Here is a 21,900-nt window from a genome sequence, read left to right as displayed (position 1 = left end):
GACTACAATCCAAGAGTGTTAGCGACATGAGATTTCTTTTTAATTTATTTTATATGTAACCAAGGTAATGGAGAATATTCTAGGAGGTAGTATTGGCCCTTAGTCTATTCCCACATATCAGGGCCTGGGCTGAGTAGTGGCATAAAGTATCTCGTCTGGAGCATTGAATTTGCATTTTCCATAGATTGAGACGACCCTTGTGTGAGAAGATAGGGATAGAGACATTATTTAGATTTCCAATCTGCCTGAATAACACCATATTACTCGTAATAATCAAGCGTTGCTTAAGGACAGAACTAATAAATCTTTATAATTTTGTTTCAGGTGACATCTCACTACCCATCATGTGCGCTGTCTTACAATTACTGAAGAGGAGGAACATATATTGTTTAAAGGTACTTCTCTTCGTATCGTATACCATATCTTAGGTAACAAATAACATAAAGAATCAATTTACTGATTGCCAGAGATAATAACTTACCATTTTTTTTTCTCGTCCCTACCTATCATGTCAAAATATTTACGTAGTGTGTGTCCTCAAAAAGGGCTTTTCCTGTTTCACCGATTAGAACTCCAATTGGCAAGAGGAACAGCTATATTTTCCCATTCCTCCCATTTAAAGCATATTGTACAGTCAAATATAAAATAAATCATATAAAATGGTTATTTATGAAACATGCTTACCTTGGTTCATCTCTTCTCTATTCAGGTCTGCCTTTGTATTTCTCTACCTGTGTATATGTATCTATACTTGTAGAACACGTCTTTATTCTTTAGGGCCCATGCAGTGTGCTACCGACTTCGTTCGACTTAGGTCTGGCCAACTCGGGGGACTGGACATACGTTCAGTATGTGATTCAACGGCGCAGTGCAGCGTGTCCCGATCATTACCTAGTCGAACGAAGTCTGCGGCATACTGCACGGGTGACAATAAGGGCTTTTTGTCACCCTCCAGGCCACAGCTCCAGGCTTTATTCTTCCTTTTTTTAGTTATCCATTTAGTTTTCTAAGCATACTGGCCATTTCAAATGTCAAGTTAAGAAAAACAAAAGTGGCAGGGTCATTGTCATTTTTCATTTGAACCAATTTTTTGGCTGCAACAAAATTTTTGTGTGTTCATAATACAAGTGTGTTAATAGTAAAAATAATAGATGATAAATAAAATATTATTAATTTATAAAACAACGAAATATTAAATAACAAAATAGCAATATGTGCGATCGCATGAACGTAATTAATCAATTGCGGACAATAATGTCAGCTATACAGTAAGTTACCACATTTATTGTTTTTCTTTTGGTCTGGGAATACGGTAGTAATTTAAAATATATATAGGTACATAGCCTTCAGATGAACAGAAAGAAAATTAACTCCATGTATTAGTTAATCTTCTTCTCCTGGCCTCCCAAATATGATGCATGCATGTAGATTGATGTTTTCGGATCAAAGATCCTCGGTGGTCGAAAAGTTAGAATTGCTCGAATAAAAAACATGTACTGGGTTTACGCCAACGCGACCGTGTATCCATGACTTTTCTAAGTAATGTACATTAGTTTGATTGATAACCGATGCTATTTATGGTGAGGAAGATTATCGTAGGATTATCGTATAATTATGTTTTCCAATATAGGATGTCTTCCCTGCAGTTTGCGGAGGTCAGACGAGAGTAGTTACTTTTAAAAAGCCTGACATTACCCAATCCAGGATCGTGATGATAGGCACACCTCGGGGTCCTCTCCAGAGTAGTGATGGGATGCAACTCCAACAAATATTGTTATTTATGATTTGAAGCTTAATACATAGTTAATTATTTATTGTCCAAAAATATCCCGTCATTTACATTATTGAGTTATATTGTTTAGAATGATAATTGACGTTGAAATGTTTCGGATTCAGGGGCAGTGGATGCCCGGCGCCGTGTGGGCGGCCGCCATGTTGCTCGCCGTGCTGCGGCGGCGGCGGCTCCCTCGTCACAGTATACAGTCAAGTAGCACATATCCAGTGACGAGCTGCGACAGCGCTCGTTCTTCGATTTAAAGTCATTTATTCGTTTATATAGCCACTTTGGGAATAGATTATTAAAGCATTTAAGTAGCTTTTAAAGCAACTTTGGAAATACATTCTTTTAGAATTTAGCCATTCTTTTGTAAATTATTTTCTTTATGGTAATGTTGTAGGAAACTTTGTTCATTGTTATTTGATTTTTTTTAATCTGCACACGCGAACACTAAAACCAAGTATTTTTTTGGCTGCGAAGTAGGTACTCCTAATTCTATCTAAAGAGCTAATTTAAACCCAACCTCAAAACTGAAATTACCCATCTATCCCACTAATCCCATTAAACGCATTATTTATTTATCAATATGTAATGATGATAATTTTCTCTGCAATAAAGATATTACAAACAAACAAACGCATCTATAAAAGTGGTCGCGCCCACAATGAAATGGTTGAAAATAAATTATTTTCTTTTCAAAAGTCTTTAATAAACTGACTGATTCGTCTTTAACAGATGCCGTGCTTGCAGTCGGCCAGCCCCCGCGCCCCATAGCAGCCTTCGACAAGGCCACCATAGCTATAGGGTGTCGCCGTCGCCCGCCCTGCGTTTGCTGACAGCCGCGCCAAGCTTCCACTGCGCCTTTACTGATGAAGAATGTTCAGGGAAATCGTGGAATTAAATTTGTGAAGTTTTGTACAATTGTTAAAACTTGTAACGTTTAAATTAAAAATGGTATTAGTATTTAATTTTTACTTTTTATTTTTAACCATGACGATGAACGTTTTATCCCTTACTCTGCTGTCTATAGCATAATTATGACTCCAGACAAGAAAAAATATTAAAAATCCACGTTTTCCTGTCCGGGTGGCAACTAATTACCACCCGGACATTAAGATAGGTATACCGCTATGTTGGTATAAAGCGCTACCTACCATCTGACCTCTGCAACCTTTGTAGGGGAACCTAACCTGCTAGGTAGTTAATCCCTTTTTTTTATTTCCTTCACGCCCTAACGGGTATGATTATGGTTGGAGGACGGGCATGCCATTTGAATTATCCATGTTTACACGACAAAGGCATCTTCTCATTTGTCACCACTGAGGATAAATGGGAAAATATAATACTAATAGTATTCCTATTTGTACGGCATTTTCAATTTTGAATTCATTTTCAATTTTGAAATCTCGACACATCAGGACCCTGCCCAAAACATGTCGACTGGAGCCAAAGAAAATATCTGCGCATACTTGCATTTTCTATGGATCCGATCACACACGTCCATGTGCTTGTGCTTTCAAAAGAGCTTCAGTGTTAATCCATAGAAAATGTATGTTGGTATCTACCGATTTTGTAAATTACCTTAGCATACGTTTAGGATAAGTTATTTTGTTAGGTGTAATTTTTGTGCAATAAAGGTTATTCTGTTTAAGTACATATTTATCTATCTAATACAACCAATCACGTACGTGGTACTAGTTACACTGTGTCCTAATAGCAAAGCAATCGTAGCCATCCTGATTTTATAAGTAGGTACTAGATTACAGACACAAATCTATATAGCCCAGCGATAGTTATAAATAGATGAATTTGCATTGCAGCTGCTCATTTCTTCATTTACTATACCCGTCGACATATATTAAAAAAATAAAAAATTTCAAGTGATACTAGATTTCCAAGATGGCTCCAAGCTGTGTGCCTTGCCAACCGTGTGGACCAATGATGTGCCAGAAGGATCCACCAGTCCAGAGGTGTTATTCTCTGCAGCCAGTGATCAACATTTATAGCTGCACTACTCAAATCATGTGAAGGCTGACAGTGAAACACCTAATGCAACCATATATGGAAACCATCAAAAACTTGTTTAAGATTTGGATGTTCTGAAGAATTTAAAAATCCCCTTTGAAGCCATGAATTCAATACAGAAGAAAATTTATAGTAATTTAAATTAATTGCCTAAGAAAAGTTAATAAAAAGTGTGAATAAGTGGTCAGAAATAAATTATTAAATATTACATATGTTTGTTATTTTTATTCTAGAGTCATAGAAAGTGGTTTTGCAGGTAAGGGCTAAGTCCTTGTTGTAAAGCTCTCAACATATGTAAATTAAAGATTTAACCCAGGCCCTGAAGCTTTGTGGCAGAGGATGCAACTATTACAAATATGAGAGAGCGACTAGAGAAAATGTGTACCAACTTTACTCGTACACCGTATTCACTAAGTAATCACATACAGTGCCGTGTGGTTCCCGGCACCAATAAAAAAAAGAATAGGACCACTCTGTCTCGTTCCCATGGATGTCGTAAAAGGCGACTAAGGGATAGGCTTACAAACTTGGGATTCTTTTTTAGGCGACAGGCTAGCAACCTGTCACTATTTGAATCTCAATTCTATTATTAAGCCAAATAGCTGAACGTGGCCAACAGTCTTTTCAAGACTGTTGGCTCTGTCTACCCCGTAAGGGATATAGACGTAATGATATGTATGTATGTAATCACATACATATGTGACGATAAAAATTTAAGAATAGGAAATTTAAAGGATTTTCTTTCGGTAAAATGAAATAAAAACCAATCAAACTTATAGAATCCGAAAGTTACGGCTAAGCAGCTGGATCAATTTTGCTGAAATTTTGTAAGAATATTGTTATTGACCCAAACATAGACGCTATTTTTTGTAAATTTCCAGGGAGTGAAGCTCTGGGAAAAAGATTGTGTTCCATAAATCAAGCAACAGCTCAAAACGGTAAAATATTTATTTTTTCACGTGTGACAAATAAATTTCTTGAACTTACAAAAACGATCACAAACTTTATATTCACTTGACCATTGCGTTTCAAAACTACTTTTCAAAATTACATCCAACGCTACGAACACTGTTCCAAATTCAGCTAAAATAATGGAACGTCGACTGGTATGACGCATCCACTTTGTGGTCCCTGAAAAATAAGTAATGAGTATGCGTTGATTATTCGTGTTCTTTCAATTAACACAAAGTGCCTAATTGAAAGGAAAATAATGGGCAAATAAGATTGCAAAAATAGTACTATCTCTATAAAAATACTTATATTAAATCTATATATCTGCTATAATTGTGTGTCACCTGAGGCCTACACATGTGTGCCACCAGGTTTATTATTTTAGTAATTAAAACCAAAAGCATATTTACAATACTGACCTCTCTGACGTAATTGGCCACAGTATAACGCACGTTGGGGTTGCGCCGTGTGAAGCATTCTACTGGCCGACCAGATATCCTATTCTGGAATACGCTATCGTGAACAATTAGGGGCCGGCGTCGTGTCACAGGATCCAACTCGCAGTCAGGACAGCAGCTTCGGGAAACAGGGAGCATTGGGAAAGGCGCAGGGGGTGCTCTGGGACAAATAGGCCTTTGCTTTGGCAATATAGGCGGTGGGCATTGAGGGTTGCAGCATGGTAACACTGGTTGGTAGCACGGAGTTGGCTCGGGACATGGGCAGACCTGTAACAAGAGGTGAGACATTGAAGCATGTATGATAAAATATTGTGATTAATAAATCATGGCAGTGAATTTTCATACACAAAACTACAAATCTATAAAATAACGACAAGCCTACATTATATAGGTACATTCTTCCTTCGAGTGTCATTCTTACTGTTAAAAAGTTATACTCGTATGCTCATATAAATAAAAAAGTAAGTTCCGGGGTTCTAAATATAAAATTGGCGACTCAAATCCGACGAGAAGGTGACGACATTCCGGCCGTCTGAATGGCTTGATGTTGAAATTGAGATTATATACGAAATGAGTACATATGTATATTTATGCGTAAATTTTTAGTACAAAAAACTTACAGGTGGTGGATCGCATGGCTCTGGTGGTGGGCAGCATGGCAACACTGGGGGGCAACAGACTGGCCTCGGTGGAGGGTACGGAGGAGGATCACAAGGAGGCGGACGGCGAGGTCTGCAAGGTGGCAGGATAGGGACTATGGGGGCGACCAGATCTGGAATTATAGGTGCTGGGCACTGCCTAAAGGTAGTCTCGCATCTACAAGGCGGACAAGGCGTGCAAGGACACGGCGGTGGGCAGCAGGGCTGGCAGCAAGCCGCGGGCGGAGGGCAGGAATAACAGCAAGGCCCGAGACCACATGGTATTATAGGCGGGCAGGTGGGGGCGAACGTACAAGCACACATTATCTAAACGAGCTTTTTCTTTTTCCACTTTTTAATTTTACTGGTTTTAGTTATCCAAAATTATTTTAAAATATTTAATTATTTTAATTTTTGGTGATCATTTTTGTCGATGACAATTTTTTGAATAATTCTGACAGTTAGTTTTTCTAGACGTGAAAAAGGTCTTCCAGTCAACATCCCTAACTGGCCAGTGATTTTCTATCGAAGAGTTCCTAGAAGAAAACAAAAAGTGTCAGAGACGTCATTTAGTCCTTATTTTTTTACATTCACTATTTTATTATTAAATGTAAAATTTTAAAAATATTATATATTTTATAATAAATTTTTAAGTGCATTAACAAAGCAAAAAAAAAAAAAAGAGAAATCGACAAAATGAGCGCTCCGTTTTACAGTTTCGATCCATGCGTTTGCACTGGTTTGCCTTGCGGAGCTTGCTACCCGTACACGACTAAGCCCTGTGTGGCATCGAGAAATGACCTCAGCGTATGTTCCGTATGCCCTGGTGGAGGATGCTCTCCTTGCCCGGCTCCAGTAAGGCCATGTCCTGAACCCTGCCCAGCGCCACCAATTTTGCCTTGTCTACCGCCGTGTCCCCCGTGTGATAAGGTAACTCAATGTTCCACTAAAAAACACCATTGGCATAATAAATAGTAGCAGCATTCACAAGGTTCAGGTGTCGATTTTTTCATTCAATATTCTATTTCACGAAAAGAAACCTTGTTGTCTTAGGAAGAGACGGTTGAAATTTTATCATTTCACTCAATTCCAAAAAATATATCTTTTTCCAGCCTGGAACTCCAGTACCAAAACCCGAGATAATCTGCGACACATGTGCCATCCCTTGTTGTCGACCGAATCGCTGCAAGCCTTGCCCCTGCTACTGCTGCACGGAGCCAGCTGTCTGCTCTCCAAAGAGATGCAGTTACCCAGGAGTTCCCGTCTGTGGCAAATGCTGCTGTGGGCCCTGTATGCCAGTTTGGTAACGGAGCGGCAAAAACAATTGTATTTACTGTATTATGTCTCTGAAAATAAATTCTATTGAAATGTACCTATTCTCATTCGACTAATTTTTTGTATAGAACGTAAAAATTAGAGTTGATCCAGGAAAAAGCTTATATAGTTTTCACAGTGTTAAATCAACACTGTGACACTCCTCTTAAAAACTTAAAAAGACTCAACAGTGTTGAGAGTTGAGCCTATGGTATGCCTAGTTTATAATACGCTTAGTCCAATCCGAACTAGTTATGTGTACAACACTTATTTATACAGTATTATTTACTATTTTCAAATAATTATCTATAATATATAAATGTAATTGCTCCACTAAAGCTAACGGAAAGGGCTAGTTGAAAGAGGTAGAAGAGTTCCATATAAAACCTTATTTAGCATCGTAAATTTTCTTACTTCTTTTATGAAAAGTGATATTCTGTCATTTAACTTTTGTCATTTTTATTATAGATATAGATATGTAATAAATTTCTTAAAAAAATATTAAAATCTCTATAAAACATAAAAATAGGAAAGAACACCTAGATATCGTGAAAATATTAAAAACAATAATAAGGTAACTAAGTAATTCGAATTTTACATACGGCTTAACATGTCCTTTTAATCTTTTCAAGAATGTCCGGCCTTGCCTTTTCGTAAGGGATAAATCCGTGGTTGTATATGTATATCTTTGATTTTTTATTCTTCTCGTGTATATTTTTTGTAAATTAAGTAATACATATAATGTTGACTACTTATTTCTTTTCAAACCTATTTTACAGTAATCGCTACAAAATTCTAAAATAGGCAACTATTCACAATCATGTCAGTTCTACCACGTGGATATGAGTCCTTTAGGCCGTCTCCTAGATACGGCTGCGTGAAAGGAGAATACAGCATCTACTACAAAAGACCACGCTACGGGCAGCCCAGGCCTCAGCCTTTCCAAAAAGAAGTAGCGCCTTATCTCTGTGGCGAACCTAGCAATGCTCCTCAAGAACGGTACTTTTTGGTTATCATTATTATCATACCTATTTATTTTGGATGTAAGCAAATCTTTTGGGTATCCACTACAAACCTTTTCAAACAGAAGTTCACTTTCGACATTTTTGGATAAAATTAAAGGAAGGAAAGCCTATGTCTAGCAGTGGTCTTCTTCCAGCTGAGATAAAAATAGCTATTCTGTGTCCTCTTTTCTACTATTCGTTGTCTTAATATTTTTTTTTTCTAAAATCTTTACATTCAGAACAATTTAAGGAAATGTTGTATTATTGAATAGTCCACGGTTCACGGTCTGTAAGTACTTGCCCTACATTTTAATAATAATTATATTTTACAGGCCGTGCTGCTACGACTACCCCTGCAAAGCGCATTGCTTCAACCACGGCGCGTGTACTCGACCGTCCGGAAAATACGCCCGTACGGTGTGGTACCCTGGCGAGTGCTGCCCCGCGGTGCCGCCCTGCCAAGCCTTCACCTGCCCCAACCCGCCCTACCATCCCTGCTGTTATTACTCCTGCAACAAACTCGTTTAGCCTGCTGCACTTGCTCATTTTTGTGCCCATAATTTAAAGAGAATGAAATGCGGTAATATCTTAATTTTAAATGTGTTGTTCTAATTGTGGTAAGGTTTTGTGGTGCTTGTGAACTGTAATCTATTGTAGGATCCAATAAACGTCAGTTAAATATTTCATTTGCGTTGGTTTTTTGACCCCATTTGATATGCAGACAAGAAAATTAACTACCATTTACCTACATAGAATAAACTAAGAATTGCTACTAGGTTCTTTATGTTTAGCTCATGTGGACCCGCTGTACCATTGACATTGTTTATAATTAAGTCGATACTCTTAGGGCTTGACCGAAACACATCTGTCAAGCAGCCACCTTGCTATATTTTGTTTTGTTTTTTCCTACACTTTGTCTTAGATATTTATTTTAAGGCCAATTTTGATTGCTACATGTCAACCAGTATCCAATATAACCCAAACCTCTAGGGAATATCTTACTACCTTAAATTATATTTATCTGTTGACCATAGAATCTTGAAACAAAAAAAAAATGTAAAGATTATTATTATTCAGTCAAAAAATCTACATCAAACGTCTACACCACATTACAGTTTATATTCAGGAAGTGGCTTTCATTTTCTTTACACCCACAGAATAATTTAATGTCGCCTTGCTGATTTTTAACGTCGTGGCTTTTATAATATTGACTTTACAAATAGTTGAAGCAGTTACATTATTAGATAAGTTATATTGGGAAACACTAGGCTGGCGCTAGACTAGACTCAGCTGTTGAAATAAATTCCTGTTAACTCATTAGTGCCTGGTTGCCAAAACTCTCTGTCCGAAGGACATGTGACGATTACTCTTGGTTTGTCTTTGTTTTCTGTTTCGTTATTGTTTTATTTAATTTCGATAAAAACCATCTATTAATAGTAAAGTATTTCTGTCTGCCGTGTGGTTCCCGGCACAAATAGAAAAAAGAATAGGACCAGTCCATCTCTTTCCCATGGATGTCGTAAAAGGCGACTAAGGGATCGGCTTTTAAACTTGGGATACTTCGTAGGCGATGGGCTAGCAACCTGTCACTATTTGAATCTCAATTCTATCATTTAGCCAAACAGCCGAACGTGGCCTATCAGTCTTTGCAAGATTGTTCGCTCTGTCTACCCCGCGTGGGATAAAAACGTGAATAAATGTATATATCGGTCTCATAATAAGTAAGTAGGTTTTCTGTAATATAGGTATGTATATGATTTCATTTTTATTAACTTTTTTTACACATTTTAATCTCAAGTGCCTATACACCTACTGGCTTATTATGGTTTATTTATGTTTATCCCACTATTCCCACTCAAATGATTTTGTCCCAAAGTAGAGATGGTGTCTTTATGAAAATAAACAGAACAATAGCTTTGTACTAAAAGTGCCATTGCGTTACAGGAGAGCTGCAGAATTTCAATAAAAGTAAATCTTTGTATACGCATAGTAGGTAAGCGGTGGATGCGATACGTGAATATGAGTGCTTCCTACGCCTCATTGCGATTTCGTCTTGTAGTAGTTTTTGCTCGCTTTTCGCATTCAGTTGGTTAAGTCGCGCCCGCAACCAATACTCGTCATTGCTTGGGTTTTTCTTCTCCGAAAGAAAAAAATATTGTATTTATTTCTCTGTGTTTCTTATGGTTACCTAAAAATGTTTGTTGTGTTTACTGTTTTGATTCTTGGTATAATTGGTAAGTGTCTTATATAAACTATTGCTACCTAGAATCATATTATGCTTGCATTAATTAAAAAAAAAACAAATCATAACAATACTAGCTTTCTCTCCTATGATAATTTAAAATAATAAAAGCGTAGTAAAAAAGAAGTCTGTAGTGTCGCTTATAAATTTTTTTGATGAAGATGAATCAAATGTAGTACGGTATCTGCATAGATACTTATCGGATCGCGGCAAGTAGTAAGATATACCTAGTACAGTCTCTCTGATTAAGAGGCGACCTTCAACCACACGAACTTTTGTGGTGTAGGGTGCAACTGGATCTGGGGTCCTCTTTCAACTTACATGTTGTCTTTATCGGATGATATAAAGAGTACATTAAAAAATATAACTGTTTAAAACTTTTCTTTTCCACTTTTTAGGTAAACATTTTAAAAATAATGCTACCAAATATTCATTTCAAAGACTTCTACACTTTAGACGTTTTTACTTGTAGGTGCTCAAATTATGTAGACATACTTTTATTTCAATATTTGTTTATAAGTAAGTACCTATAACAAACACATAATGATCAAATCGTTTCTCCAGATTATTACCAACATACATTTATTTTATAGGGTACCACATACTAATAAAATGTAGATACATTATGTAAATGTACTAGTTATTCACTACAAAATATATTGTTGGATGCTGATATCCATTACCCATACCTAGTAGTAACTGTTTATTTATGTGGCAAAGTAATGGAATGTCGTCTTTATCCAAAGTCTTTATGCCGTGCTGTGTTGTTTGGGCCATTTAGAATAAGACCACTTCATCTCATTCCAACGAATATCGTAAAAGGCGACTAAGGGAATCAGCGCACATTCACCTAGCTCAAGCTTCCATGCTAGCATAGTGAAGAGAAAACGTAGTGTGTGCCAGCTGCTTCTCTTCCCGTGCAGATTATAAAAGTCAATCAAGAGAATCTTGGGATTCTTCTTCTTTTAAGCGATGAGCTAGTAACATGTCACTGTTTGATTCTCAATTCCATCTTTAAGTCGTGCGACTAAGCGTGGCATTTCTGTCTTTTTGAGATTCTGACTCTGACTAACCCATAATGTTTGTGTTCCCATCCCGATCAGAAAGTCTAAAGAGCAACAAGTCAAACAATGCGAAACATCTAATGCAATATGTTACCTTAGAATTTGCAATAAACGACACAGTACGCTAGCAAAGCCGTGAGCGAAAGCTAGTAAGTACTTAAATAATTCGGCATAGTTTTTACGGTCCTTCAAGAGTGCGATCAAAATGAGTGGGTAGTAAAGTAGCTTTATTAATTTAAAACATGATATCATTATTATACATACATATAAGATAAACATGTGTCACATGTATCTAACGTTCATCGTGCTATTATACTAATGTATAATAATAATGTATAATAATGTATCGTAATACTAATGTATAATAATATACTTACAATGACAATGATTCCGATATTAAAATAACAGTTTATGAACGTAGCTATGTACTTTATTTAAATTTTCATATTAAACAGTAATATTTTATTTGCTTACCCATTTACGTATTAACTAGCGACCCGCCCCGGCTTCGCACGGGTGCAAAATTATAAATGTTATTATACATAAAAACTCTTGAATCAATCTACCTGTTACAAAAAACCGCATCAAAATCCGTTGCGTAATTTTAAAGATTTAAGCATATAGACAAACAGACTAAAATAGCGACTTAGTTTATACTAAGTATGTAGTGATGATGGTATGCAATAATCGGTAATTTTACATTTCTTACCAATAAAAATATGTACCAAATCATAATTGTGCAACATTTAATAAAGTTGTGTTTAAAGATACTTACAATTAATATTATTTCGTTATCCTTATAGGAAGCTTCGAAGCCCGCCACCCGGACATAGACATCAACAGGTCGGTATATGACGCAAGGTGTTTGGCAACAGTCGTAATTCACTTACAACTCAGTGCAACACTCCTCATTTCCCTAAATAAACAGAGGACATTATATTGTAAAGTTCAATATCTCAGTAGGTCTTTTTACTTTACTTCAGCCCATCCACTATGTAATCCATCCATCCATCCGTTCCGTTATATTATCCTTCTCAGGACGTAGGCCTCTTCCATTTCCATTACTCCATTTATTACTCCTGGTTGGAGAGCGCAAGATTGAGAGAAGAGTAAATTTGGGGCGTAACTCGAGCGGATCTGAAAATCACGTTTAGAGAAACCTTGTATCCAGTAATAAAACCCTACTCAAAATTAACCTTAAAATAGATAGGTAGTTCTACAACTACAGATTCTATTAGCATAAGTTTACAGCAAGCCTTTTTAAATTTTGATACACATACATGCAGATACAGGCAGAGACTACATCTTTCCACATGCCACAATCTCTGCACACAATCAATCACAATCCTTCGCTTCATCCAAATTCGTAACTCTCTTCATGCAAGCTCGGCTGATACAAGCAGATTTTGCACTGGAATTCAAAAATTGCCTTCTTTATATATTTCCTTTCATTTGTTTCCCAAAGGGCGTGAGATTGAAGAACTTAATGATGAGTATTATGATAAACGTAAAAATTTTATGCTAAAAATAAAAAAAATAAAACCTTAATGCTGATACATGTAAAATCAATATGCTCAAAACATTAAGTAGTCACATTTCATTGAAGAAAATATCTTCAGTATTCTTAAATTATAAGTTACTAATCGAGGTGATTCAATATATTGATGCAATTGTGTTATGATGAAATAATTTGTTAGGATCAAAATGTGTCGAGATGAAAATGTATTGTAACAATTGACCTCATTTTCAATTTGTGCGTTCATAGTATAATAAAGTGTATGCCGTTTCCTACCCTATTAATCAAAGGCATATGAACATTATTTTATCTGATTTATAGTTCAAAACTTTGTCGAGTCGAGTCTATCCATAATATAGTTATATTATTAATGCGAAAGTTAGTTTGTCTATTTGTAAATTCTTAATAGTTAAACCACAGAACCGATCTTCATAAAATTGTGGAAACATATAGTGTGGATTATAGAACACTTTTCACGCGGGCGGAGCCTTGGACGAAAAATAGTCTAAACATATAATAATAAATAAATAAATAAAATACACGAAGCAGATAGTTTTCTCCGAAAGGATTAGTACATATACGTTTTTAACGGGCACAAGTAGGTACCCACCTATAGGTATTACTATACCGTATTATAAAAAAGGTATTCATTAACCCAAACTTATTTACAAAAATAAGTTAATTATCCCAAAATTACCGAATTTTTTACAATTTCCAGTAATTGTTCAAAATTTTGGTCCGTAAGAAATATTTTCATAAAACAACCGCCATTGTAAAACAATTGGCTTTCCTTTATATTCGTATAAATCAATGATATTGTGGTACTTAAATATTGAATACCTAAACATTTGGAAGATACGATGGAAATAGCTTTTCCTGCGTCATGTCTATTCCTGTTCCTATTAGGTATTTCAATACATATTTTAAACTGCACACTTCGATGTTTGTAAAGCTCACCAAAGCTTTCGTAAATATTTACATTTATAGGTGAAGTGGTGAAATGCGTTTAACCCTCAAAATATATGATAGCTACCAATACTTATAAACCTAATTTACTGACAGATTTAGATTCAGGTTTATTATTTCAGACATTTGGTATTAGTTTAAGCCTAGAGAAAATTCCAATTTAAACATTCGTACTTTTCTTCATACTAGTAGCTCGTTGATGTGTGGTGCTACTACTACCGTGAATGAATTTCTGTCAGAGGGAAAACTTTGCTATAAACACAAAAAAACGATCGATGTATTCCCGCTGTCTATTGATATCTTTCAAGGCTTTAACTCAAAAATGTTATAGTAACTACGTTATTTTTTTTTTCAGAATAAAACTTGTGGCTAATGATGAATCACATTCCCATGGACCTAGCTCACACGGAAGACGTTCAGTGAACGAAGTAATTAAAAATGGCTGGAAAAATAATATTATCCCTCGTAGCGGCAAGTTATTCGACCCAAGGCCGACAATGCACCTTCTACATAAGCCCAGTACAGAAAAGGATCCGAAATTACTCAAATTTCACCAACCCCGTGAAGACCCCCGCCTTTTCTACCAGTCTATCGAGTATCTTAAAGAAATTGCTTCAAAGGATTTGAACAACGAAGTTTCTTATATATACCCTGGCAGAGAAGTGATCCGCCCTGAAGAAAAGGCCCGTCTAAGGTCTTACGATATAAATAAGGATGATAGTCTTAAATATAACGTTATTAATTTAGGTAAGTTTGCTGGTTAGTTTTCTAAGCAACTGCGGCAAATGGAAGTTTATTACATTTGATGCTTTTGCAAAGGCTGAGATTTCGGGGCAAAGCATGTTGTGTGGCAGTAGCAGCTATTTATTCAGGTTTTAAAATATAAATAAAAATTTATCAAACATGCTTTATGAATGATTAGACTACTACCTACAATGTTACATTTTATAATTTAATTTAGGCAGGAATCTTTAGTATCCTAATAAGGCCCTATGTTTTTTTGCAGATACTCCCTGTGTGAGGTGCCCCCATGACAGGACATTGATCACCAAACCAGGTTCAGATCGAGTAGTTCTACAGTATCCTCGGCTACAATCGTGCTCTCATGGCAGAAGGTTACCGAGGAACGTTCGTTTCGTGCATATGTACGGACCTAATTTTGGATCGTTGCTGGTACAAGGCAACCATGTGGTAGTAGGGAAAATTATTCATAACCATAAGGTGAGTTTGTGAGAACATAGCTCATAGAACAAAATAGAGGAGAGTTACCAAATGTATGGTTTTAAGACCATCCCTATCAAAAACACCTAGGAATTTGCTGTCAATCTGGAACAGTGGTCCAAGCCCTCCAAGCACATATTATAAGAGCTTCTTCCCTTAATTGCCTCTCACGATGTACATAATGCAGACTAGTTGGCTCTATTCTTTTCTGCTGTAAAAGATATTGTGCATATTAGTAGGCATTCTCTGCTAATTTACTCGTTCTATATTTAGGTTATTTTTAGGCACTTAAAACTCTTGTTATTGCTAAAGATAACTAGTGTCATATAGTACAGTGCATACAGTACCTACATACATTCATTGAAGCAAATCATTTCTGCTTGTTGCAGACCTTACAAGTATGTAAAATGCAGATTAGCGTTTTAGCCCAAACCTGTACCACACCTAAAACCCTAATTGCTCATTGTAAGCCTGACAACAAAAACTGCAGTTTCACCTGCCGGAACACCAAACACGTCTTACATGGTCGGGCCACATTATCTTGCGAAGGAGGCAAAATGTGGTCTGGAGATCTGCCAATATGTGAAGGTAAACTGTTATGTTACTTATGTAAAGACCTATTGAATACGCGCTTACTTACCTTTATTACTATAATTGGTTGTTTTAGCGCGTACATGGTGCGAGCCGCTTTTCCCCCCAGAACATGGTCATATAAGCTGCAAGGGTACTACTATTGAAGACGGCATTGGTCTACTGGAAGGATCGACCTGCAGGGTGCGGTGTAAACGAGGCTGGAAGTGGGCACCTCGGGCTTCTGCCGTATGCAGAAAAGGGGCATGGACCCATGGGCTCACGTGTCAGCCAAAAAGGACTTAATTTAGCAACTGTTGTATATCAATAGTACCTAATATTATATTTAAAAACGCGTATGTACCTAACGATAATCAGCCTTACCATGAGTTAATCACTTTGTCTTTTTCTAGAGAAAATCATAACACAAAACATCCAATCTGTGCAAGATTGGATGTTTTTTTATGTATAGTATACTTATAAGTACCTACGTTTATTTAAAAGTTTGTATAAATATTTAAAAAAATAAGCTATCGACCGAAGAAAACCGGGCAAATTAGTTGAACTCTTGTGGAGGGTTCCATTCCCAAATAAAATGTTTTATAATATTGTGTCCAACATGATTTATTAATAAATACCGTCCAATTCTGCCAAACTTAACTTGGTTTCACAAAACACAAGTGCATCACAACACTCGTTGCAGTACAGAACAATTTGTGCTGCCAAATTTAAACAGTTCATTATTTTTGATTTAAAAAAGATAAATTAGGTAGGTCCTTGTATAAATTCTTCCTCCTGTACTTAAACATTATAACTCCACATATGGCTCCAAAATAAATATAACTTTTTGCCCCGTAGTGGATCTAAATAGTCACTGTCTAACCCAATGGAAGACAGGCGTGATAGTATGTACCTACATATGTATGAACCATGATTGATGGATTGGGTGAGTCAGGTTTTACATGAGGCGACTCACATCTGACCGGCGCAACCTTTGCAGGGGAATTTAACTCTTAATGGATCATGGTTTCCTATATGTGCAGTTTTCCTCACTTTGTTTTTCTTCCGTAAGCCGCCGCCGCCATAATCAATCGGACATTGGATATTGCTGAAATTTTAAATATAGTACGGTATAGCTGGTGACAAATTATAGCTGCATGTGTGGTCACTCGACATTGGCAGGGAAGTATACGTTGCTATAAAATATGACTATATATCTTAGTTTCGTGTGGGACGGACGACACATTATCACTATGTCGCCTATTAACGAGAAGTTAGACTAATTATGCGACTAATCCGAATTTAAACAGGTGAGTTTTCAACTTCGTTGAATTCAATGCTTGTTGCTGACAAAGAAGACAAGCATTACATGATTTACTTGGTATTTGATACTCAAAAGCACAACTTCTCTTTAGACAATATATTAATATAATATCTGTGATGTATACTTTTTGCTTGTCAAAATTTGTCTTTGGTTACTAACAGCACGGGCTGTCATACATTTGACAACAATGACAGCTTGGCTTGCCTACAAAAAATTTGAAAAAAGGAACAGGCTTTGTCATTTTTGACAGTATCGGCCGTTGGAATCGACTATTTTCAGAATTCTTCTCGTTTTATTTGCTAAAAGTTTGTAGCATCATTTATTGTCGAATATTTATTTACTTCAAGACATACACATGGCCTATTGATTACCTACGTAGAATAGAGAGTTTATTTATTTTAGTGAAATGGGGAGTAATGCGAGTAAAGTCAATTCTGAACCTGTTCAGACACAAAAAAACGACAAGGAAGATGATGCTAATTCTGATCCAAGGTCTCCTACTCCAGAAATCACACGGACTCCACTACAGGTAAGCTTCTCCTTTTACCGGTTTTGTTTTGGCACGCTTTATTGTTATTGTAAACATGTGTAGCGTCCGAATGAAGTTATGACTAAGGGAGGTTTGTGAGGAACAGTGAAGAAAATATGTGTGTAACACGCATTCACCTATTGTAAGAGTATTTACTCAATGTACAGATAAAAAATTCAATGAGAAAAAGCTTTAAGTTGCATAGGAGATATTATATAGCTGGTAATTATGGCACTTGCCTTGGCATTAGACATTGGGTATAATGGGGTTTGTTGAAAACATTTAAAGTCTCAAGATTAGTTTTTAATGCTGTGTGGTTCTCTGCACCCTTAGAAAAAAAAGGACCACTCCATCTCTTTCCGATGGATTTCGTAACAGGCGACTAAGGGATAGGCTTGTAAACTTGGAAGTCTTCTTTTAGGCGACAGGCTAGCAACCTGTCACTATTTGAATCTCAATTCTATCATGAAGCCAAACAGCTGAACATGGCCTGTCAGTCTTTTTAAGACTGTCTGCTCTGTCTACCCTGCAAGGGATATAGACGTGATTATATCTATGTATGAATGTAGAATAGTTTTTGTGATTTTATGTTTAATAGTAATATAAGTATGACCAGTGTAACTTTTTAAAACTATTCCATATGTTTTCTTTGTTTTAGGGAAAACCTAGTGCAAAACACAACATAACAAAGAATGTTGATTTACGAAAAACATTTGAAAATGCTGATGGGGAAGAAAAATTAATACATAATAATCCAATCCTTTCTGCAGTCATAAAGAATCATTTACAGTCATATGATCCTCGCTCACCAACACAGGACTTTGAGAGGACTCCAATAGTAATTACCTCAAAGGAAGATGGAGGTACAGATAACAGATATTCTAGTGAAATTAATTATGGCAGCCCTAGTCTTCAAGAAGATAATGAGGGCATTGCTCAAAATGATGTTAAAGCTACACAGAGCCCTGATTTGGTTGTCCCAAAGAATTTGTATGATAAATTTTTTGATATGACCCTTGATGATACATTTAAAGAGAGTGAGGAACCATTGGGATCATCAACAGCATCTAATGATGCTATAGAAATTAATATTTCTAATGCTCAAAGGCTCGTAAAAGAAGTTGGTGAAAAACCCAATCTGTTTTTAGAAACAAATTTCGATTATGTTGAGAATGAATATGATAATTTTGAAGATAGTGAAGATCATGTTGAAACCAATGATCATGACAGTAAGAAAGATATGAAACATATTCCAGTGTTCAAAATTCTTGACATTGATCCTCGATCACCATCTGTAGGTATTGAGAGAACACCCATTGTGGTTACTAAGATCATAGAAGAGGATGCAAGTATGGATAATGTTGAAGAGATGTCTGATGATACCTTAATTAAAGTTTTACAAAATACTAATATAGAACTCAGACAGAATTGTATCAAACCACAAGACAGAAAATCTGATGGCCTTCTTATTTATGAAGATGAGGCCGATAATATTAATGTTACTCCGAAGAAAACTAAATCTAACAGCAGTAGTGGTGTGAGAACACCACTGTCATGTATGAAAAATAAAGACTCTTGTCACACACGATCTAAATCAGCAAATACCTTATTTGATCCCAAAACACAAACAGTTATTTCAACAAAATTACCAACCAGAGTATCTCATATCCCAAGATTGAAATCCTTGACAAAACAGTCAAAAATAGCCACTTCTGGGAGTACAATTTCTCTTAAAAATATTGGGAAAAGCTCAGGACTAGTGGGCGATTGTGAAAATACACCACCTCACTCACATCGCGACCGGTGGGACAAAGATAACAGCATGGTGCTATGAAATATCAGAATTAACTATCTAGAATTACACTTCTACACATTTTATGTTATTAAAATCGAATTATTCGTAAGTCCGTTAATTATGGGATTTCATTTTCTATGTTTGCATTGCACATGCCAGTTTGAACTCTTAAGACTGTTATTACTGATATCATTAATTATGATTGATAAATGGTGCATTTCTTTGTACTACTTATTTTTAGCTTGAAAATAAAGCAGAAACATTTATTATTTCGTTTGATTTCAATATTTCATTCTAATTAAATCTACATTTTTGTGTCTTTTTTGATGTTCTTATTTATATAGTTAGGTCAAGAGTAAATACATTAATTTGATGCTAACCAAACTAACATCATTGTATAATGTACCTACTAGTTACCCAATACTTACTGCAGTTGATCCACGAGGAAAACGAGATAATTTCTAGAGATTTACTGGTCAGGTGAACCCTACGCAATGATTTTGAAGTGCACCAGATGAAGTATTCTGCGATTTAAAATAATGTTTGTACTTGGTTACAAACATTATTTTTAATTACATACATAAAATCACGCCTCTTTCCCGGAGGGGTAGGCAGATACTACCTCTTTCCACTTGCCACGATCTCTGCATACTTCCTTCGCTTCATCCACATTCATAACTCTCTTCATGCAAGCTCGGCGGTTTCGGGTACTCTTGACCTGACTATTTCGGGACCAACACGCCCCTATGCACAGCCAGTCGAGCCTTTTTGGATAGTTTCTGACTGCTCATAAAGGCATGCAAAGCTCCATTCACCATGTTCCCCGCGTTCACTCTCCTTTCAATATCACTATCACACTTGCCATCTGATGTAAACTTTGATCCTAGACATACAAACACTTTCACTTGCTCAACTTTTTCTCCTCCAATCAAAATATTACATGCTGTCATTTCTTTCTCCATTTCAAAAACCAGTTTTTTTAGTTTTACTAACGTTTAGCTTTAGTTTAGTTTAGTAAGCTTCATGCATACAGTTTACCATCTCCTGTAACTCATCCGCTGATGACGCCAGTATTACCTGATCGTCGGCATAGAGCAGACATTTGACGAGTAACTCATTCATCCTTTATCCACTTTCAGACTCTTTCAAATCTGTCAAACAACTATCCATAAATAGGTTGAACAGCCACGGTGACGCAACACATCCTTGCCTAACGCCTTTCTCAATCTTAAACCACTCAGTATGCGCTCCGTTTATCCTGACACAAGCACTCGAATCCTCATATAAGGATTTCAGTGCTCGTACTAAGAGCTGTTTGACAGATTTGAAAGAGTCTAAAAGTGGATTAAGGATGAATGAGTTACTCGTCAAATGTCTGCTCTATGCCGACGATCAGGTTATACTGGCGTCATCAGCGGAGGAGTTACAGGAGATGGTAAACTGTATGCATGAAGCTTTAAAAGAGAAAGGAATGAAAGTGAACGTAAGTAAAACTAAAACACTGGTTTTTGAAATGGAGAAAGAAATGACAGCATGTAATATTTTGATTGGAGGAGAAAAAGTGGAGCAAGTGAAAGAGTTTGTATATCTAGGATCAAAGTTTACATCAGATGGCAAGTATGATAGTGATATTGAAAGGAGAGTGAACGCGGGGAACATGGTGAATGGAGCTTTGCATGCCTTTATGAGCAGTCAGAAACTATCCAAAAAGGCTCGACTGGCTGTGCACAGGGGCGTGTTGGTCCCGACATTAATGTATGGGAGTGAAAGTTGGGTATGGCAAAAGAAGCATGAAAGCAGAATAAATGCAGTGGAAATGAGAGCGTTAAGGAGTATGATGGGTGTGAAATTGAGTGACAGGATAAGGAACAGCGTGATAAGGGAATGTTGTGATGTGAAAGAAGATGTAGTTACAGGAATAGAAAAGGGTATGTTAAGATGGTTCGGTCATGTGGAGAGGATGAATGAAAGCAGGTTGACTAAGCAGATATACAAGGAGAGTGTGGAGGGAAAGGTCGGAGTGGGAAGACCTAGACGAACGTATCTTGATCAAATTAAGGACGTCCTGGTAAAGGGTCAGGTCAAAAGTACCCGAAACCGCCGAGCTTGTATGAAGAGAGTTATGAATGTGGACGAAGCGAAAGAAGTATGCAGAGATCGTGGCAAGTGGAAAGAGGTAGTCTCTGCCTACCCCTCCGGGAAAGAGGCGTGATTTTATGTATGTATGTATGTATGTACTAAGAGACTGCTCACCCGATGCATAAAAAGTGCTAACCACAATTCATTCCTCTCAACTCTGTCATAGGCCTTTTCCAGATCTACGAATGTGCAATATAATAGGCTTTTTGAGTCTTGGCCAAAAGCTTTTCGCTATGCATCGCAATGAAAATACCTGATCAAGTACATCCCATTCCCTTTCGAAATCCCGCTTGAGCATCCTATATTTTGTCATCCCATATTTTTAATTGCAGAATACATACTTAAGTAAACCACTGGTACAAAAAAA

The 21,900-nt window shown here is 36.6% G+C and overlaps 5 protein-coding genes across 5 annotated transcripts; 4 read left to right on the top strand and 1 right to left on the bottom strand.

Annotated features, from left to right (window-relative positions):
- Window positions 1-4,864: 4,864 nt before the first annotated feature.
- On the bottom strand, window positions 4,865-6,214 carry LOC106135461 (uncharacterized). The gene is made up of 3 exons (XM_013335754.2): window positions 5,832-6,214; window positions 5,173-5,478; window positions 4,865-4,933 (listed from the first exon to the last, which is right to left on the bottom strand). Exons 1-3 carry the CDS (start codon window positions 6,171-6,173, stop codon window positions 4,886-4,888), a joined length of 696 nt encoding a protein of 231 aa, XP_013191208.1. The 5' UTR covers window positions 6,174-6,214; the 3' UTR covers window positions 4,865-4,885.
- A 331-nt stretch (window positions 6,215-6,545) lies between these two features.
- Window positions 6,546-7,156, top strand: LOC106135463 (sperm mitochondrial-associated cysteine-rich protein). The gene is made up of 2 exons (XM_013335756.2): window positions 6,546-6,779; window positions 6,962-7,156. Exons 1-2 carry the CDS (start codon window positions 6,546-6,548, stop codon window positions 7,154-7,156), a joined length of 429 nt encoding a protein of 142 aa, XP_013191210.1.
- Window positions 7,157-7,983: 827 nt separating this feature from the next.
- LOC106135464 (uncharacterized) lies at window positions 7,984-8,695 on the top strand. Its single transcript, XM_013335757.2, has 2 exons — window positions 7,984-8,162; window positions 8,500-8,695. The coding sequence occupies exons 1-2, from the start codon at window positions 7,984-7,986 to the stop codon at window positions 8,693-8,695; spliced, it is 375 nt and encodes a 124-aa protein (XP_013191211.1).
- A 1,525-nt stretch (window positions 8,696-10,220) lies between these two features.
- On the top strand, window positions 10,221-16,364 carry LOC106135533 (uncharacterized). Its single transcript, XM_013335874.2, has 6 exons — window positions 10,221-10,401; window positions 12,277-12,316; window positions 14,311-14,702; window positions 14,962-15,176; window positions 15,566-15,764; window positions 15,844-16,364. The coding sequence occupies exons 1-6, from the start codon at window positions 10,362-10,364 to the stop codon at window positions 16,050-16,052; spliced, it is 1,095 nt and encodes a 364-aa protein (XP_013191328.2). The 5' UTR covers window positions 10,221-10,361; the 3' UTR covers window positions 16,053-16,364.
- Window positions 16,365-17,172: 808 nt separating this feature from the next.
- On the top strand, window positions 17,173-19,660 carry LOC106135532 (uncharacterized). The gene is made up of 2 exons (XM_013335873.2): window positions 17,173-17,599; window positions 18,258-19,660. Exons 1-2 carry the CDS (start codon window positions 17,477-17,479, stop codon window positions 19,431-19,433), a joined length of 1,299 nt encoding a protein of 432 aa, XP_013191327.2. The 5' UTR covers window positions 17,173-17,476; the 3' UTR covers window positions 19,434-19,660.
- Window positions 19,661-21,900: the final 2,240 nt, after the last annotated feature.

Source organism: Amyelois transitella, chromosome 3, assembly GCF_032362555.1.
Source record: "Amyelois transitella isolate CPQ chromosome 3, ilAmyTran1.1, whole genome shotgun sequence".
In the NCBI taxonomy this organism is placed as follows: domain Eukaryota; kingdom Metazoa; phylum Arthropoda; class Insecta; order Lepidoptera; family Pyralidae; genus Amyelois; species Amyelois transitella.
This window is presented reverse-complemented; position numbering and strand designations above follow the sequence as displayed.